The sequence below is a fragment of the Mesocricetus auratus genome, unplaced genomic scaffold (assembly GCF_017639785.1).
Source record: "Mesocricetus auratus isolate SY011 unplaced genomic scaffold, BCM_Maur_2.0 Super-Scaffold_100003, whole genome shotgun sequence".
Classification (NCBI taxonomy): Eukaryota; Metazoa; Chordata; class Mammalia; order Rodentia; family Cricetidae; genus Mesocricetus; species Mesocricetus auratus.
Genome location: NW_024429188.1, coordinates 118,088,365 through 118,107,770, shown reverse-complemented (window position 1 = coordinate 118,107,770; position 19,406 = coordinate 118,088,365). Strand labels below are relative to the sequence as shown.

Genomic DNA, 19,406 nt, shown 5'->3' with positions numbered 1-19,406 from the left:
TTGAATTTCTCGCGTCTAAATAATTTTTTTTTCATAAAACTTTGAAAGTATGTTTTGGAGACAGCGTTTCTCTATGTAACAGTCTTGGCTGTCCTGGAACTCACTGTGTAGACCAGGCTGGCCTTGAATTCACAGAGATCTTCCTGCCTCTACCTCCTGAGTGCTGGGATTAAAGGTGTGCGTTATTGCCACCATTAGGCAAGGGTATTTAATCTTTGTTTTTTCAAATATTTATTCTGCCTGTGCAATGTAGGTATTTCTTCCCAATAGAAACACTCCCTTCAAGAGGACTAAGATAGCTTACAAGGCTCAGGAAGTTCACAAAACTTAGAAAGTCCAGGAAGCTCCTGAAACAAGATTTACATGGCCCCTTCCCAAGATTATATAAGCAGTATGCAAATTCTTTTCTCCCACTCCAAAGATTTATTTTTTTACTTTTATTTTATGTGTATGTGTATGTATTGAGTGTATGTATGGGCACCATGTGCATGAAGGTGTCATTGCAGGTCAGAAGAGTGCATTGGATCCCCTGTAACTGAAGTTACAGGTGGTTGTGAGCTGACTGATGTGGATTCTGGGAGCTTAACCCAGGTCCTCTACAAGAGTTACCCACTAATATCTCTCTAGCCTCAGCAACAAACAGTATCTGAGGAGAGACTCTCCAGTAGGCTAAGCAACCTGTAAGTTGTTCAGGGAGCTCCAGAGATGGAACTTTCATAAGTTGTTTGCCCACACTGAGATGCAGCTGCCTTTGAGTCATCGTGCTCTTTTAAGTAACTCCTCACCAATGCTCCTGTAAGTACCCCCAATAAACGTATTGGTTCACTAAGCTAGAGTTGAGTAGAATTGTTTATTTGATATGTTGTCTGGGGATGAATAGATGCTTATTTTGATCTCCCCCAGCAACAGCCTGTTTCTCGTTTTCGTTCTTCATATCTCTAATTACACACCTTGAATGCTTAATGTCCCAGGGGTCATCTTTTTTTTGAGACAGGGTTTCTCTGTGGCTTTGGAGGCTGTCCTGGAACTAGTTCTATAGACCAGGCTGGTCTCGAACTCACAGAGATCTGCCTGCCTCTGCCTCTGAGTGCTGGGACTGAAGGCGTGTGCTACCACCACCTGGTTCCCACGGGTCATCTTATATTACATTTTCTGCTTATTTAAGTGTTTCTGTTTCTTCATTTCTCTCTTGACTTCTGAATTAATAGAGATTTTTTCCCCTTCATCATTTCATGTTTTCCTTTTCTAGTTTGGAATCAGTGTACTCTATTCATTCTAGAAGTTGCCCTAGGAAACTAGTGTGTGGTTCAATGCAAAAGGAGCTGAGAAATCATTGTCATCCTAAACAAAGTCAAAGCAGCTGAAAATGAAGCACTCCTCCAAATTTATCAGCTATCCATACCAGGTTGGAGTGGGACAGGAACACACAGGAACCCAAGGAACCTGTGAGTCACCCAGGACCATTGAAGACTTGTTTCATGGAAATTGCTGAATTGCAGAGGGTTGGAGTGGAAAGACCAGACAATCAAAACTTGCAGATTTGCACGCTCTTAGGAACTTTCTCTTTATAAACCTACTAGGACTCACACAAAGAACAAGTTCATGCTTCTGGCAGGGAAAGAGAGCCTAGGCATTTAAAATGTATTCAGAGAATTTTATTAACAAGTCCTTTCCTCAAGAGAAGCTCCTGAGGCAGGGTCTGCCCAGCTGGGCCCTCATGGCAGGGGTAGGTGGGTGGGGAAAGGGAGTTCCCAGCTCTAGTCCCCTGTAGTCATACTGCTTTACCTTTGAGTAGTCAGAATCTGAGGAGCACAGGCCAGAGGCACAGGTTTCCCCAAACAGTGCACTATAGAACATGGCCTCTCCCTGCCACTTTGCTGCCACATTACAGGCAACTGTTATAGTGATTTCTTTCCCCGGATACATCATGTTCAACTCTCAACAAGATACCTTCAAGGCATACTAAAATATAAGGCAAAGTGGGTACCAGAACCAAAGTCACATAGGGCAGGAAAGTTGGATTTATCAGACTAGGAATTTTAAATAACTGATTAAAATGCTAAAGTGTGCCACGTAGTGGTGGTGAACACCTTTAATCCCAGCACTCGGGAGGCAGAGTCAGGTGGATCTCTGTGAGTTCGAGGCCAGCCTGGTCTACAGAGTGAGTTCCAGGACAGCCAGGGATACAAACTCTGTCTCGAAAAACCAAACCAAAAGAAGCAAGCAAATAAATAAATACAATGCTAAAAATGCTGGACTGGGAAGATGGCTCAGTAAAGTGCTTTCCTTTCAACCAGAAAGTCTTGAATTCAGTATCCTAGAATTCACATTAAAAACTTAGATGTGATAGCTCATGCTGTTAATCCAGACCTGGGGAGGCAGAGACAGGCAGATTGCTGGGGTTTATTGGGTAGTAAGAGTATCCTTCTTGGTGAGCTCCAAGCCAGAAAGAAATCTTGTCTCAAAAAGCATGGCGGACAACACTTCAGGAATTATTGACATCTGAGGTTGTTCTCTAGCCTCTATGTGCATCTTCACAGAAAAGAACACACACACACACAATGCTAAAGTGCTACCAGAAAAAGTAGATGTGGGATGTTTATACTCTATTCACCTTTGGATATTTTATTTATAAAATGGTAAAGGGGAAGACAGAGAATGGGGATACTTAGCAACTTCCCCAAAGAGTCTTTCAAAAGTGGAAAAATTTCAGCCATTGTCTTTTAAAAATATTTCTTTTATTTTTCGATATTATAATTGCGTTATTTTTCCCTTCCCTTTCCTTCCTCCAAATCCTCTCACAAACCACTCCTTGCTCTCTTTCAAATGCATGGCTTCTTTTTGTATGAATTGTTGTTACACACACACACACACACACACACACATTTCTAAATATAATCTGCTCAGTCTGTGTAATGTTACTCGTATGTATGTTTTCAGGGCTGGTAATTTGGTATTGAATAACCAAATGGTGTGTTCTTCCCTGGGGAAGAGTATTTCTCCTACTCCAGCATTCCTTAGTGGTCAGTAGTTCTTTGACAAGGCACAAGATGGCCTTGTACTCCTAATAATCCTCCTGACCCTATCTCCCAATGCCAGAATTGCAGGTGTGTGTCAACATACTCAGCTTAAACTTTGCTATTTTATTATTTTATTTTTATGACTATTTTTCCTGTGTGTATGTCCATGTAACATATGTGTGCAGTACATGTGGAAGCCAAAAGAGGACACCAAATTCCTTGGAACTGGATTTCCAGATTGTTATGAGCCACCATTTGGGTGCTAGGAACCCAACTCTCATCCTTTCCAAGAGTAACAAGTGTTCTTAACCCCTGAGGCACCTCTCCAGCTCCAACTGTGCTATTTTTACTAGTCCATCATAATTGAAGTCCAGTCTGTTTATGAGAACCAGATATACATTCAAGGCGTGTTCAGAGCTTCCCAGCAACCCCATCAGTACCTGTGTTCTTCCCAGAGACATGCTGGGGAACATACATGACTTCATACCTAGGCCATTCAGAATGTCATTTTCAGCTTGTGGCAAGAAATTCTCAAGGGGTGATATTTTTTTCATTCCACTTTGACCCAAATCCTAATTTATTTCTGTAGGGGTATTTTCAAGGTCATCTATTGTATTTGTTTGCTGTTGTCACAAACTACCCTAAATTTAGTGACTTAGAGTAACACTTTGCCTAGTGTGGTGGTATAACTTGCCTGCAATTATGGTACTTGGGAGGTAGAAGCAGGAGGATCAGGAATTTAAATTCTTCAGCCTCACAATGAATTCATTTGAAGCCAGCCTAGGCTACATGGGACTCTGCCAGAAAGAAAGGGGTTATCATAGTTTTAAACACCAACAGGTATGGGAGGGCTGCATTCCTGTGGAGGCTCCTGGCTCCTAGTCCTAGGCTATGCCCCAGGCAGTTTTGGACTGGAAGGTCCTCATTGTTTTTTGTTTTTTCCCTCAGAGTTTTTCTCTTATTTTCTCACCAGCTCAGCCATTTGGTCATAGGGTTTTTGTTTTGTTTTGGTTTTTGGTTTTTCGAGACAAGGGTTTGTCTGTGTAGCTTTGTAGAACAGGCTGGCCTCAAAGTCACAGAGATTCGCCTGCCTCTACCTCCTGAGTGCTGGGAATAAAGGTGTGCGCTACCACCAAGTGACTGGTCACAGGGCTTTAAATTTCATCCACATTTCAGGGTTTTTGGACTGGGAGTGCTACCTGAACATCTTGTTGTTTCTAAGTCCATTGCTGCAGTTGGAATGTTGAATATCTCTCAAAAGTCCACATTTAAGGGTGTAGGCCATCAGGCAGTGCTACTGGGGGAGGGGATGTATCTTTAGTTTGAGATGGGGTCTTGGGGGGCCCCAGTCCCTTCCTTTTCCTCCCTTTTTCCTCTTGGTCATGATGTGTCCAATCATGTTTCACTATATACTTCCACCACTGGGTGCTGCCTAACCAACCATGGCCTGGAACTCTGAAATGTGAGCAAAAAAAATCAATCTTCTCTCTCTGTAAGCATATTGCCTCAGGTATTCCTGTGCTGACTGGAAACCTGACTGAAACAACTTAGCCTCCATTACTTTCTCCCCTATACATACTCTGCTGCTCTTCCTTTCTGTTCTCTCTCTAAACTTTGGAAACATAGATTCCCAGTTCTGCCAGCTGTAGTGCAGTGTTGAGCAGAAGAGCCCTACCTGAAACTTAGATGATGTAGGCTCTGCCTAACATTGCAGATGGCCCAAGTGCACACCGGTCCCACGGCTCTCCTGACCTCGCCTAGGCTTTTGTACCCTTGATTCCACACTGTATGATACACCCAGCCCATGTCTTTCCCCTGTTGAAGTCCTAGTCACCCTCAATATAGTAGACAGCCTACTTTTACTCAGGACTTCAGGGTCACTTGCACCTTCATGACTGATTTGGGGTATTTGATTCCTTTATGATTGTGGCCCACACAGTGTCTCATTCCCCTCTGGGAATGCAGCTCCAAACATGCAGGTTCATCATGTTTAGCTTATTGTTTATCCCCGTCCCTAAAGTATGGGCCAGGTAGCCCATAGGCAGTGTACATAGATGAAAAACTATGAATGGGTGAAGGGCAGACTTCCTCTCCCTCCCTTCCCCAAGGAGCCCAGGAAGCAGCACTCTCTGTTCAGTATCTTAAATAAACCGTTTATTCAGGAGGAACAATTAAAGAAAGCGATTATGAAGTGGATTACAAAAACAAATAAGCACAACCGTCTCCAGGTTCTAAGACAAGATGGTTCTGCTGCCACAGGTACTGCCAGCCCCAGGCTGAATGTGTGAGTAGACTAGTGTGCATGTGTGAACACTCACACACACACACATACACACTGTTTACAAAGGGGTGTGGACTGCAATGAAAGACCATGTGTGTGTCTGCAGCTTGGTCCCTTCCCTGCCCCCCAAACCAACACCGGCTGTGTGAGACACACAGCAGCAAAATTGAGGCCTTCATCCTTCCCTCCCTCCCCCTCAGCTCTCACTCTGAGACCCCCATCTCCTCCAGTGGCAGTTTGACCACCCTCAGTCACAAAGAGTCTCAGTGATTCTGTCAAGACATCTGGGGGAGGAGGGAAGAAACAGTCGGGGCACCAGATGTGTGGCTGGGATCCTGCCGATTGGCTCCCAGGCCCATGCCCTCCCATGTGACACTGCCCAGCAAAAAGCCACCCAGAGAGGCTGCCCCTGTGGATGCTGAGAGCAGCCATTGCGTCTTTGGGTCCATATCCCAGAGCCCTAAGAGATCTAAGCCCTAGCCGGAGAGGCAGGAAGGAAACTACACCAGTGAAAGTTGTGAGACCTTTTCCCACAGGCGGCCATTTGGGGACAGGGAAGAGCAGGTCCCTGTGGCAAAGTGTGATACAATCTTCCTGAAGAGAAAACAGCAAGAAGGGACAAAGCCCAGGCAGCAGGCAGCAGTCTGGAATGGTCTCTTGGATAGGAAGCCCCACTCCCACCCCGAAAGAATAAAGTAACAGTCGCAGAAGAGGCAGGTTCTGGAGCGTGGTCCTGCCCTAAAGCAGTGCAGGTCAGCCCATATCCACGGAACCACCCATAGGCACGTGTAATAGAATCGGGGTAGGGCAGGTGTCTGCTCTGTTCCAGCCTTGCTCCACCATCCCCGCTTGAGGTATTGAGCTTCCCCTCCCCCCTCCCCGATTATGGCTGTATCCCATCCCTGCTAATACATGGGTCATAGGTAGGGACCAGCCTAGTTACCCCACATGGTTTTATGTGGGGTCCAGCTCAAAGACCCCATCGCTGGTAGGGGTAGTAAAGAAAGAAGGTGGGTCTGAGACAGTGGATTCTGGTCCCCCACTGCCCTGCCCCCCAGAGCGCCTCTCCTCCAGGCGCAGGCTTCGCTCAAAGTCTAGCAGCTGCCCCATGAAGTTGAAGTTGGGTGAGATGTTAGACTTCTTCCGCTTGACCAAATCATAGGCATCATTGAGTGAGAGATGGAGCTTCTGCATGAGGTAGGCCACGGTGACAGTGACAGAGCGGCTGACTCCTGCCAGGCAGTGGACGAGCACCCCACAGTTCTGGGACAAGGCCTCATCTAGGTAGAGCAGACAGAAACATGGCCCCCAAGGCAAGAATCAGTATGAATGAGGCCAAAACCAAGTGAATTGGGGGGGGGACCATCACAGTCTCCCCACCCCACCTAGGCCATATCTGGGAGGTTTCATTGGCAGCTGACCTGAGCTCTACTCCCACCTACCCAAGTGCCTTGTAGGCTCTGGGAAGGGTAGCTAAGCTGGGTAAGAATTCCCTTACAGGAGAGGGTGAGGAGCAGGAGAGACCAGGGGTCAGTCTAGTGGGTGGGGGCAGGTAGAAAGAGAAGACAGGGAGGATAGGGAGGACTCACCAATGAATGCAATGGCCTCTGGAAAGAACTGGGACAGATTCTGGCTCCAGTGGTCAGAGATGGGGATCTGCTTGTAGTGGAAGTCACCATTCTTCTCAAAGAGGTTAGGTAGGTTGGGGGTGACATTGAGAATATAGCGGATGCCAAGTTTGGCCAGGCTCTCCAAGTTGGCTGAATCTCGGGCACTGCCTAGGTAGAGATTGGGCAGGATCTGGACTGGGAAGGGTGGTAGCAGCCCAGCTGGAGGGGACGTGGTACTCTCCGAATCTAGGCCACAGCTCATGGAGTCGCGGTCGGCCTCAGACTCTGCATCAGAGATATCAGAGCCCAAGCACAGGCCACCTAGCCCCACCACAGGCACTGGGCTAGGCATTGGGGCCAGGCTTGATCCAGCACAACCACTGAAACTGGTTTCACAAAGGTGAGGACACTCGGCCTGGAATTTGCTGAAACCACCTGTCGGGAAAGAAGGGGGGTTGTCTTGCTATTATGGCCACCTGGGCAGTCAGGAATCCCTAGCTGGGGCTAGGGAGCTGATCCTAACAGCCCAGGTGGGTTGCAGATATTGCGAAAGGGAACACAGAAGCCAGCAGTTTCATCTATATTGGAGCACCACATGTGGTATGTACTATGGACACCCATCCACCCTCACTCAGCACTTGTGGCTGTCTCTCTGGATGGTGCAGCCCTAGGGAACATCCTGTGAACTATGTTGTTTAAGGTCAATTCTCCCTATTTTCCAGATTTATAAATGGGCTTGGAGGGATGAAGGACATGCCCAAGGTCATGCTGCGGTCTACCTTCCGAAAAGCTGTCTGGTAGGTTACTGGGAGGGAGTATTAACCTAAAAACTCGATGGAGTTTGCCCAAGGATAAAGTAATTATGAAATCCCCTTGGAACGCAAGACCTTCTCCTGACCTGAGGCCACCACAGGCAGCCTGTGCCCTCTCTCAACCCACTGCCCCTCACCTACCCTGTAGGTAATAGGACAGGTAGCCTTCTTCCCGCAGCTTCTGGAGCAGAATGCCCAACACCGAGTCAGCTTCCCACTCTGGGGCTTCGGCCTCTGCCTCTCCACGCCGGGATCGGCCACTACCCTGGTCGTACAGGAGCACAGGGGCGGGTGGGGGAGGCTGCAGCGGTGGCCCAGGCAAGAGTGAGCGTACCGACAGGCTCCCTCTCCGCAGGCGGCGCAGCATCAGGGCAGGCAGGGCCACGCTCAGCGCCCCGCAGATGCGCGCTGACTCGTACAACTCCCGACTGCGGCAGTCCAGCAGTAGAAGCTGGGGGCGCGGGGGCGACAGCTCCTGCCGCAGCCACAGGCATGAACGACCCAGACTCTCCATGGGTGCGCAGCGTTCTGCACTTCTGCACGTCGGGCAGCGTGTGCTGTGGAGAGACGCAAGGCTCCGAGTGAGGGAAGGTTTGTCTCTGCTCCCGCAGTGTGGACCAGGCTACTGGAGACGGGAAGTCAGCCCCTGTCCTGAGGGCAGGCGCCCAGTGTCCCTGGAGGGACATTCCTCCATCGCCTGCTTCTCTCCTTGCGCTCCACCCACAGTGAAAAAACCAAGGAAGGCGCCCCAGGAAAAACACCCGAGGCCACCGCCACTGGGGTGTTGCTGCTCTCTGCCCCGCTTAGATGGAGTTTGTGTGAGACATACCCCAGAAAGGAGAAAGTCTAGCGGCCTCTTGAATGAAGACTTTTGGGGGGTTCTAGGAGGACTAAATCCAGTTCCCTCCACACCCCTTTTCTGACTTTCTCACTCGCCCAGATCTCCATCACTCCCCAAGTTCGACTTTGGATGTGTGGAGAAATTGGGTTCAAGGTCTGGATCTTCTCTAAGGCCAGGAAGAACCAGAGAACAAGAGGGTCACCGAGGTGATGGGCCTAGGCGAGTCCTGTAAGAGCTGACTCGGCCCCACTCCTCCCCACCCCAGGAGAGAACAAAAGGAGAGACCTGGAGCGAGATCCAAAGGCAGGCGGCCGCGCGTGGACGTCCTGGCCGCAGATAGTGCCAGGGCAGGGCGCAGGTATGGTCCCTGGAGAGGGAGTCCCCAGGTTCTGGCGCTCGGAGAGGGCGGGGTGGCGAAGCAGGCTCGCACGTGGAAGCCAAGCCTCGCGCCACTCGTGCGCTGGCTGCTTCCTGGCAGCCGGATCCAGCTTCCACCTTGGAAGCCGCAGCCTTCGGACCTACTTAGTAGCTGCTCGGAGGGGCGGGGCTGGGCGGTGGGGCGGTGGGGCGGGCATAGGGGCCAGGCCAGCCAACCAGTGAGAGCGAACAGTCGGGTGGGAGTTGCGAGCAGCAAGCTGAACTAGGGCTTCCACCCAGGCGGGACTGGGTCGGGGCAGAGGCCAAGGGCAGGTCGGGGGGCCCAGCAGGGGACCAGTTGCAGTTGCCCCTGCTTGGCGCCAGTCTGGTCCCTAGAGGCAGGAAGAGGGGTGGGGACAAAAGCCCAGGGCCCCAGAACCAGAAACTGCCTCAAATAACTCACTTAATAACCCTTAACGTCAGTCAGCCGTTGTCTGGAACTAGATGGCCCCCATCTGTATAATGGGCTAACCAGAGCCATCCAATTTGGGCTACTGTGAAATGCCACTGAAATACTGAAGGCACAAGGCAGCGCTTGTGTTCCCTATTCCCATCTGGGCTTCATTTGCACAGGCCTGGCTAAAGGTACCCAGAAATTCTGAGCACCCAACTCTGAACTGTGCTCTTATCACATGGTGAATCCGAAAAGCCCTCGCTGGCTCTTCCTCATTGCCTTCTTCCCACAAACCCCTGGATGGATCCACATGGAGGGAAGTCGTTTTACCGCAATATGTCATCATCCTTATGCTCCCTCTGTCTTTTGCACTGGCCATGGTGGCTACAGAAGTCACTGTCCCAGTTTCTAAAACTTCAGTTTGTTCTCCACCCTGCCATGCCAGAGCACCATTCAGCTCACAAAAACTGGAGGCTTTCAACCAGCCCACCAGACAGATGATGAACAGAAAAGACACACAGGGGCTCTCCTTGCCTGAGTCTTCCAGTCCAGCAGGACACACCTTAACAATAAGCAAAGACACTGAATGAGATATCGGGGTGATAAGTGCTGACAATGAAAGGAGAGGTAGGGGGAGGCTCCTAAAAAAGCCCCATCTGGCCATGTGTTCTTTCTCTGCTAAAAGCCCAAGAAAAGCAAATAACAGTGTTAAAGGAAAACACACAACAGATAAGATAAAGCTCGCACAAAATAATCAAAGGGTTAAGACCCCGTAGATAAATGGGTAAGGAACTCAAGGACTGCATACTCTGCCTGAAGGAAGGAATGTGATGGGGTAAGAATATTTGGGGAAAGGTTGAAGCTCAGTCATGGAAAGAAAGCCAATTAAAAAATAAAGAAATGCTTCCCAGTTTCTGTACATTAGTAGAATGTTCTCAAAATGAAAACACCCAGTATTAGCAAGGTTGCTGTGAATCAAGTGTGCTGTTCTCATCCTAGAGGGGGATTTTGTTTTGGTCGTACTCCTTTGGAAATGTGTGTAACAATTTGCAACAAGAACCGGACAAGAATAGGATGGGCAGTGCATGCCTTTAATCCCAGCACCTGAGAAGCAGAGGCAGGCAGATCTCTCTGAGTTCTAGGACAGCCTGGTCTACAGAGCAAGTTTCAGGATGGCCAGGGTTGTTACACAGAGAAACCCTATCTGGAAAAACCAGAAAAAAGAAACAGACAATAAAGATGGACAGGGGTAGTGGTGCACACCTCTAATCCCACCACTCAGGGGACAGAGATGTTTAGATCTCTGTGAGTTTAAGGACAGCCAGGACTACACAGAGAAACCCTGTCTCAAACTGCCTCTCTAAAAACAAAACGATAACAAGAACAATGAAAACCCTAAACAACAAAAAAGAATCAGACAAGGAAAAAAAAAACAGGAGTGAAAAATGTGTTGCTAAAGAGCAACATTTAGCACCACTGCAGACCATCTTTTGCCTATTGAAAAGATTCCTCTCATGAGATACTGCGTGAAGTGATGCTGGGGAAGAAGTCAGCCATAAAGATGAAGGCTACCTCAGAGGGCCCTCCAGGTTTTCCCCTTTTTCCACCACTGCAGTGAACCACCAGTGAGCTTAGACTACTGAGCCCCTACCTCACCATGTCCCTGCTTCTAGGATGAGTTCCAATATTGATATTCAAGGGTTCTGGGCAAATGGGGCTCCGTGGACACAGTCTAACCCAGGTCTCCTCTACTGGCTGCTCATGTCCCAGCCCCTATACCGTGTTGGTCTCAGGGGCAAGCCTGCAGACTTCCTTCTCTGTCTCCCAGTGGCTTCAAAGAGGCAGCACTGTGGCATGGCTCATTTCTTTCTTTCTCAACAGTCTACCTTCTCCTCCCTTACATACTAGCTCCAGTGTCAGAAGTGTGTCTGGTGCTGCCTGACCATGCATATCCAGACTAGGTCCTTTCTCCATAGCCCAACTGTACCTGCAGGTAAGACCTTGGGATAGGGCAGAAGCTGAAGATAACACAGAAGTTCTGCAACGTATCACTTGTAAGTAGGGCTGGCTGGTATCTATGTTGTGGATAGGGTAGTGATGGCATGGGGCCATGGATGCAGACAACTGGAGAGAAAGTATCCCACCCTGGAGGCTCCCTGTGCTTGGTGTGAGGATCTTCAATCAAAGATAAATACTGGTACTCTCAGAAGTCTAGGTGTGCTCTCTGGAGTAGACTTTCAGGAAGAAGTAATAGGAACTGTCCTGGGGATGAGCATGGGAGGGAGGCACCCTACAATGGTGAAGGAAAGGGAATCTGAGGCATTAACAATCAGCCTTACTCCTGCCCACACTTGGAGAGCACTTCCCCTACACCTTGTTACAGGCCCCTGCTGGTAAGGCCCCAGCCCTAGTAACAGATAGGGAGGGGATGAGGGACACTCTCTCCAAAGTCAGTGCTCAGTGCGCGATGCCTGCCGCGCCCGCAGTGCCAACAAACAGGACAAATGGAAACCTGTTGTCACCCCCGCACTGCAGGATTTGGCCAGCCAAGTCCCCCCCATCCGCCCCCACTCAGGTCCCCAGCAGCGTCAGCTTGCGCGCTGGCCCCGCCCCTCGCCCGCTTCTCCTGGCTGCCAGGGTTTGGGGAGGCTGCAGCACTGGGGGCCTCCCCTAGTCCCCTTCAGCTGGTAGAGTCAGGAGGTGTGCTCAAGACTCTCCGCAGGGGCAGGGTGGGCGGTGAGCCCACTGCCTCCCCCGCTGGGCACTCCAGAGCCTCTGACAGGCCAGGCCAACACCCCCCACAGGCCCAGCGCGTGCCGCGGGCTCTCTCAGGTCCCCCAAGATGCCCGAGAACCGCAATGCCCCCAGCAAAATGCATGATTCCCGCTTGGCCCAGTGGTAGGATTTCAGCTATCACGGCCAGGTCACATGGTCAGAAAAACAACCCCCAGAGACAGAGATTCTACCAAATCCCATGTCTTTTCCATAAAATCCACTTTCCACTGGAAATGGATTTATGATTTTCCTGAGCCGGACCGGATGCTCCTCCAAGGCAGAAATGGGTGTATGAGTGGTCCCAAGCTGGCCCCAGCCCTCCAGTGAGGACCTGGCACACACACCGGGAGCTCGCAGAAGAAATGCTCGTTAAGAAAGAAAGAAGGCATGAATGAATGAAACCAATTGTTGCCTTGGGGAGCCCAGGAGGGTACTGTTTCTGCTTTTTCCTTCTATGGAGCACAACACTCCTCTTAGACACGCTCAAGCACACATGCACACAGCACTCCTCATAGCATACACGCAGTATGGGGCACAAACAGTGCATGCAGACTTAAAGCTTTTAAGGAAACAACCCACTATGCGCAGGACCCTTTTGGTCCCAGCTAGGCCTCCTCCATTTCAGTGCCTACCTCTCCTGTCCTTCCACCGCCCCCACCCCGTCAGCCCCTTGGCTTTCACATCTAAGTACTATACCTTGGGCCTCAATTGCCTTCTATATCTCTTACAGAAGAAGAGGTCAAGTCAGTCCCCGGGGAATCTCAAGGTCTTTTAGGGAGGCACCTGGAGGAGAGTCCCAAGCTAGTGAGTCTGGCAGGGATGCCACCAAATGCTGCAGCCTTTACAGCCTGTGTGCCAGGTGTTGGGGGTGGTGGTGGGAGGGACTCAGAGAGGCGTAGGGAGTATTCAGGGCTATTTGCGATGGGGGCGGGGCAGGATGCTGAAGATCTAGCAATCTAGCAGGTGTTCCTTGCATGTTAGGGTGTTGGGGATGCTGGAGATGTCTGCCTGAGGAATGGGGAGTATTGGCCGCTGGGGAGTGCATTTGTGTTATAGTGGGTGGATAACAGTGTCTGGACTGTGGGGACTTGGGTGGGTGTCTGCAATGGGCATATGGGAAGTTTGTGATGGTAGGGACATTTTGTGTGTGTGTGTGTGTGTGAGAGAGAGAGAGAGAGAAAGAGAGAGAGAGAGAGAGAGAGAGGGGAGAGGGAGGGAGGGAGGGAGAGAGAGAGAGAGAGAGAGAGAGAGAGAGAGAGAGAGAGAGAGAGATTGAGCACGAGCGAGCACTATGTTAGTGCAGACATCGCAGGATGTGTTGGCACTGTGTCAGCACCTGAGTGTACTGGGGTGTGGCAGGGTCTGGGATAGTGTTGGTATGAGTTGGGGTAGTGGTGAGTAGTGAGACAGGGGTCTGCTGCTATGTACGGTACAGGAACCTGTGTGATCACGACTGTGCAGCTGGTGGAAATGGCAGGGGACATGGAAGGCACACGGGTAGGGTGGCAAGCTTGTGTAGTGATAGACCTAATGGCTCTTGTAGATTCTTGTTCCCCAGCATGCCTCGGGGCCTTTGGGATGTGTTTGGCAGGACTTTGGGGGTCCAAGGTGGAGGAACGCACTTGGGGGTAGGCAGCCAGGAGGGGTGGGGGTGGGGTAGGGCTCCGCGTGCTCTGCTCACCTCTGCTAGCCTCAGCTTGATCCCTTGCTCTGTGCGTCCACCGCCAGGAAGTTTCCGTAGCACGGGCAGTGAGAATCACCGCTCCCACCAGCAAACGCCACCAGAGCTCCGGGCGGCGGCCTCTCAGGGAGCTTGGGGGCCCGCAGTCGCTACCGCCCCGCTGCGGAGGGAAACTCCAAATCCCGCCTCCATCACCGCCTCCGCCACAGCCGCCTCCTCCCCTCCTGTGGCGGTCTTCTCCGCCCCCTGTCCAGGAGGGGCAATGTCGCCAGCAGAGCTCTGGAAAGGATCGAGCTGGAAAGGATCAAGGAGGGGCTGAGGCCTGCCCAACATCTCCCTCTGCCTCCCATGCCCCACCCGCCTTCCACCCACCTGCAAGTCCTTGCCCTCCACGACTTCTGCTTGATTGATGCGACCTGTGGTGCCATGCCCCCCCCAAGCACTGTTGCTTACCCCTTTACCCCAGTCTTGGGCGCCAGAGTATGTTGGGAGGTTTGACTTCGTCTGCCTTTGGGTTGGGCAGTGGTTGCTTAATGGTCTACATTGGCATACCTACTTCCAGCAGAAGTGCAGGGGCCCGTCAGGGACAGGACATATGCCTTGACCTCCAGGGCCACCTCCAGTCCCCACAACAGAGTGGGTGTACGGTCTGACTGACAGTGCTGCAAGTGCTCCTACCCCAGGTCCCCCTGGCAGTGTCTTCTATTGTTCTCATGTGTTAGAGAAGGGCTGGGAGCCTGTGGGTTCCATTTACTTTCCTTTGCATTCCCATCCAGTAGTTTATTTTATGCTCACATCAGTTTTGTGGAAGCGAGACTGTTCCCATGCTACAGCTAGGTCAACTGAGGCACTGGTTGGAAAGGGGTGCCAAGTAGTATGGTGAAGCCATACTGGCTCCAAGGTCACTGAGTCAGAAATCTAGAGCCTCCGATGAAGTACAGGATCCTAGCTGGTTCCAGGTCTCAATTCCAGCTTTGGGGGAGAAGGACTCAGAGGAAGGTCCTGTTCTTTCTAAGTCTCTAAGTCTCCAAAGCGAGTCATGGGTGATGGGGAGGGGGGCTCAGGAAGTTCTGCACTGGGGAGATGCTGAGAACCAGTCTTTGGTCAGGGCTGCCAAGGGCTGGCTTCTCTGCTTATGAGGAGCCGAATCCAGTGAGGCCATGCAGGCTGGGATGCCAGCAGCTCCAAGGATGGGGTTAGCCAAGGGAGGCCTGGCTGCTGGGCTGCCGGCTTATATCTGCAGCAGTGCAGATTCCCCTGAGTCATTTACTCCTGCAGAGGAAGGAAGGTGACAGTTTGGCCTCCAGCAACCAAATCTCTGTCCCATCTCTAAGATTTGGTTTTTTGGTCTGTACATTTGAGAAGGGAAGCAATATCCTGTAATCTCCAGGTGAGTTTTACAGCAGTATCAGACACTGATGTGTCATCCAGGTCAGAGTGTGGATTCTGTAGCGTGGCACGACCACCATGCTCTTGAGTTCTGGATGCCTCTCTTCATCTCAGCTTCAGCAAAATGTCAGCCTCTTATAGGCAGAGGCAAACATCAACCTCTCCCTGCCAGGAAGGGGCAATAGACTGATTGTAGGCTTGCTCTCTAGATCACTCTACTCTGGGCTCTTGCTGATGGGCTCAGGACTGGAACCTGCAACTGCCAAAATGGCTGCACACAGGCCAGTCTTTGGTTCCTCCCTACTTCTATCCCTGGGTCTTTTTTGGCAGTCCCAACTATGCCTTATTCCAAGGTTATGGGAACTTTCTTTAGAAACTAGGAGAGTACAACTTTAATCTCAGCACTCAGGAGGCAGAGGCAGGCAGATGTCTGTGAGTTCGAGATCAGCCTGGCCTATAGAGCTGGTTCTAGGACATCCAGGGCTACACAGACAAACCTTGTCTCAAAACAAAACAAAAACAAAAATCAAATACCAACCTCCCCCCAAAAAACCCAAAACAAAACAAAACTGAAAGAAGCTGAAAGCAAGAAAGATGAGGTGAGGACAGCCATTCTCTGCTCTTATTTGCAGAGGACTTGAGAAGTTTTGCATGTGGCCTGGGCACTCATCTCATGGACTAACTCAGATGTGTTTCTACACAGGTTTGTAAAAGCCTCCTGCATCTGCACTTCAGTGACTCAGAGCTGAGAGTCTGGGGAATGTATGTCTGTATTGATTCTTGCAGAGCACCTACCCTGGCCTCCCACAGTGGTTGCTGCAAGAGAAGTAAGTCAAGGGCTAGCCTCATCTGAAGATGTCTGGGAAACTGAAAGGCCCAGGCCTGCTTGGCCTCTGGAAATACTCTCCTCCTTATCTCTAGGGACTTTACTTGACTAGCAGGGCCCAGTCTGTGCCTTTTTGAGGTTGGGGAATAAAATGTAAAACTTTTTCGACAGAGACACGAGTGCAGATTCCTATTGTTGAAGTGGAAACAAGCTGGACTCCATCTCTGTAGCAGCCATGTTTACATGCATAGGTCCTGGTGGTTCCTGACAAACCTCAGGATAAGATGATTGTTTAGCTCTATCCTTTGCCCTTTCTATGCCACTTCGTCTGATCTCATTCTAGCCAGTCCCTTTGCTTCCTAAAAGACCAAGGCACTCAGCACTAGCACAGGGCCATGAGCATGTCATGCCTTTCCTTTCTTTTCCATTCCTTGGGGGACAGCCTTGGTGGGAGGAGGCCATCTCATTGCTTTTCCAAGACCCTATGCTCTGTTTAATCTCTTAGCTGCTTCCCCAAGACTGAAAATAGCCCCAACGTCTTCCATACCCAGGCAAAGTGGAGGAACTAGGATGACAGACCTCCCCTTGGGATGGAGGAATCTTCAGCCTGAGAGTGTCACCATGTTTCGGTCACCTCTTCCACTCCATGATGCAGTAGTCTTTTGAGTAAGATCACCTGTAACTGTTAAGACACACATTTTTTGGTCCCATTTGTGGCCACTCTTCAAGTAAGCGGAACTGTGGGAGAGGCATGGGAAAGTAATACTTGCTGAAGCCTCAGCCCTGGTGTAGGGTTCCAAGTTGGGCAGACAGGAAGGCTCTTGTCTGCCCCTTTCCAGCTGTCTACAGCTCCTTCTGTGTCTTATGGCATTGTACTCTTGAGTGCTGTGCTCAGGCTGAAGGTTTCTCACGTGGAAACCCTGCTCACATCTGGGGGCACTGTTTGGATGCACAAGAACATGCACATACACACTCATACATCTGCAACTTTTATTTCTGGGAAACCATTGATTCATACAGAGAAGAATTCCTGTAGCTGAAGCCATCTATTATCACAGGTGCCCCAAACCGCTATGGGACCACCTGGACTAAGCAGGCTTACCTTTGTGCTTAGCCTAACAGCTTCCTTGGCCCCCATCCTTGATCAACAGTGCTTCAACTAGTGTCTTCTAGATGCATGTTGTTACCATGTACTGTGCTTTCAGAAGCAAATTATAGACCCATTTAGAAGAAGCTCCTGAGCCTAGTGGCTTCCTTCAGGGACACACCCAGATGTGTTAAACAAAATGGTTCATGGTGGCAGCTCCTCCAGCTGCTCTTGTAGATGAGGTCAAAAGCAGTCCAACCAGACATGGAGTCCTAGGGCCCCAGGGGTACAAGTTCCAAAGAGGGACAGGAGGGAGTTGAGAGAAAAGGAGAGAGAGGCTGGGACAGAGAAAATACATCTGCATTGTGAGTGATTGATTTCTGGGGGCAGGACCTCTGAAGCCAGGTCCAATAACATGGTTATAAACCCCCATCTGGCAGTTGCTGGGCTCCCACCCCTTCTCTTGTCCTCTAGAAAGCATTGTGTGTGTCTGTATCTACATTGCAGATGATATAATCCTTTTTCCATCAGAGAGCCAGCCGCCCTGGCTGGATAGGCAAAGGGAGGTAAGGGTGGACAGAAGCCATGATTTTTATACAGAAGGAACGAACAGGCAAGTCAATGACTTTTGGGCTTATCCAAGGGGCGTCGAAGACTGAAGGAGACCAGGAACACAGTGAGCTACTAAGGGTGGAAGGACTGGGCTGCACAGACAGATACCAGCTTCCCTGCTTTAGACATCTCTTATCATTGCTTTCATCATGGGCCTGGAGAAAGGCCTCATGAGTGTCCTTTCTGGCCCCATCTCTGCCAGGAGTGTGTCTTGCTAGTCAGGCCTGCTCATCACAAGAAACAAGATAATATGTGAAGCAGGCAGCCATGGACAACCCAGATTAGGGCTCCTTGCAACCTCAGATGTCAGCGGGAGAGGGAGGGGCACTCCTGGAGAGACTGTGGGGACCCTATGCCGCATTGAGAACCCCAACTGTCCTCTGTGTTGATTCTTCTTGTGGCATTCTTTTCCACCTACCCCACTTCCCCAGAACTGCAGAGCCCAGGGCTCCATTGTCGTCCTGTCCTCAGATGCCCAGGCTGACTGAGTCTCATGTGCTCCTGTCCTGTCCAGTCTGATACTTTCTCAAGTCCCTGTGGTAATCTGTGGCACATCTTGGGTCAGAGTCTGGGCTTCAGGTACCAGAAATGACCTTCTAAGCAAAGATTCAAAGCTGGCTGAGTTAAGTGGCTTCCAAGATGAATACTCGGGTAAGGTCTGCCACCTTGTCCTGACTCTCTAGCCTGATTGCCTTTTGAAGCATTATTTTCTGTATCTTAGCTTTCCACCTTGAATCTCAGAAATGTCAGAAGGAGTCTCCTTGTATCCAGGAAGTCCTACTCTACAGGCCTTTTGGGTGATGAGCAGCTCAGGGGTTTGTGTAAAAGTCTCATTCAAGTCATGATGACCATGATGACAAGCAGTGACATTGGCTGGTAATGACAGAGTGATTATGCTTTCATTTAATGTTCCTAGATGCCCCTGGAGGACAGAAACAAGTGATGGAGTTAGTTCTATTACTTTCAATCAAGGATTCAAAGCCAAATTGACAGTCTCCACTAGTTAGCCTGACCTGTGGGAAGTGACCTCTTAACTTGGGGACTAGAGTCACTTTTTCCCACAGTCTTGGGCCTGAGTGGCCTGAGGTCTCAGTGCATCCTACAAGGCTCCATCATACTACCAGGGCAGGGAAGAAGTCAGCTCCCTCTGCTCCTGGCTACAAAGAACTGGGACTGCAATTTAGATGGGCAAAATGCTAAATAGGAAAAGAGAGTGGGCTATCCTGCCAGGAGGAGACCCAGGCTGAGGCTGTAGGTGAATCTATCCTGGCACCCTCACTACCCCTCCCCACTTTCCTGTATGGGCCGCTTGCCACAAGGAAGGCTCATGATATTTCTGCCAACTTGGGGATTTTTCCATCTAAATTTAGTGAGCAGCTACTTCCCACATTGGTAAATGATTGACATTCTGAGGGAGCCCTACAAAGAGGACACAAATGCCACACCATGTGACTGCTTGACTTGGGGCTAGGCCCTGAGCATTGAGAAAATGGGGAGAGCAGTGGGCTCAGGCAGGGGACAGTGAAGTCTTAGAGAGGCAAATGTTGACTAGCTCTTGCCTGAGAAATACTGAGGGTGGAGAGCTGCCAAGAAAAGTTCTTTGCTCTGGACCAGGCCTTCCTAGTGAAGTGTCATGATGTCACTAAGTTCCTTCTGGGGGT

The 19,406-nt window shown here is 50.3% G+C and overlaps 1 protein-coding gene across 3 annotated transcripts; it reads right to left on the bottom strand.

Moving 5' to 3' along the window:
* Positions 1–5,157: 5,157 nt before the first annotated feature.
* On the bottom strand, positions 5,158–14,104 carry Dusp9 (dual specificity phosphatase 9). 3 transcript variants are annotated; one of them, XM_013125858.3, is made up of 4 exons: positions 13,832–14,104; positions 7,865–8,280; positions 6,891–7,346; positions 5,158–6,581 (listed from the first exon to the last, which is right to left on the bottom strand). In XM_013125858.3, the coding sequence occupies exons 2-4, from the start codon at positions 8,235–8,237 to the stop codon at positions 6,256–6,258; spliced, it is 1,155 nt and encodes a 384-aa protein (XP_012981312.1). In that variant the 5' UTR covers positions 8,238–8,280; positions 13,832–14,104; the 3' UTR covers positions 5,158–6,255. The 3 variants fall into 3 exon arrangements, with proteins under 3 accessions (XP_012981312.1, XP_040600695.1, XP_005087012.1); XM_040744761.1 differs by lacking the exon at positions 13,832–14,104 and adding an exon at positions 12,847–13,263; XM_005086955.4 differs by lacking the exon at positions 13,832–14,104 and adding an exon at positions 8,850–9,053.
* Positions 14,105–19,406: the final 5,302 nt, after the last annotated feature.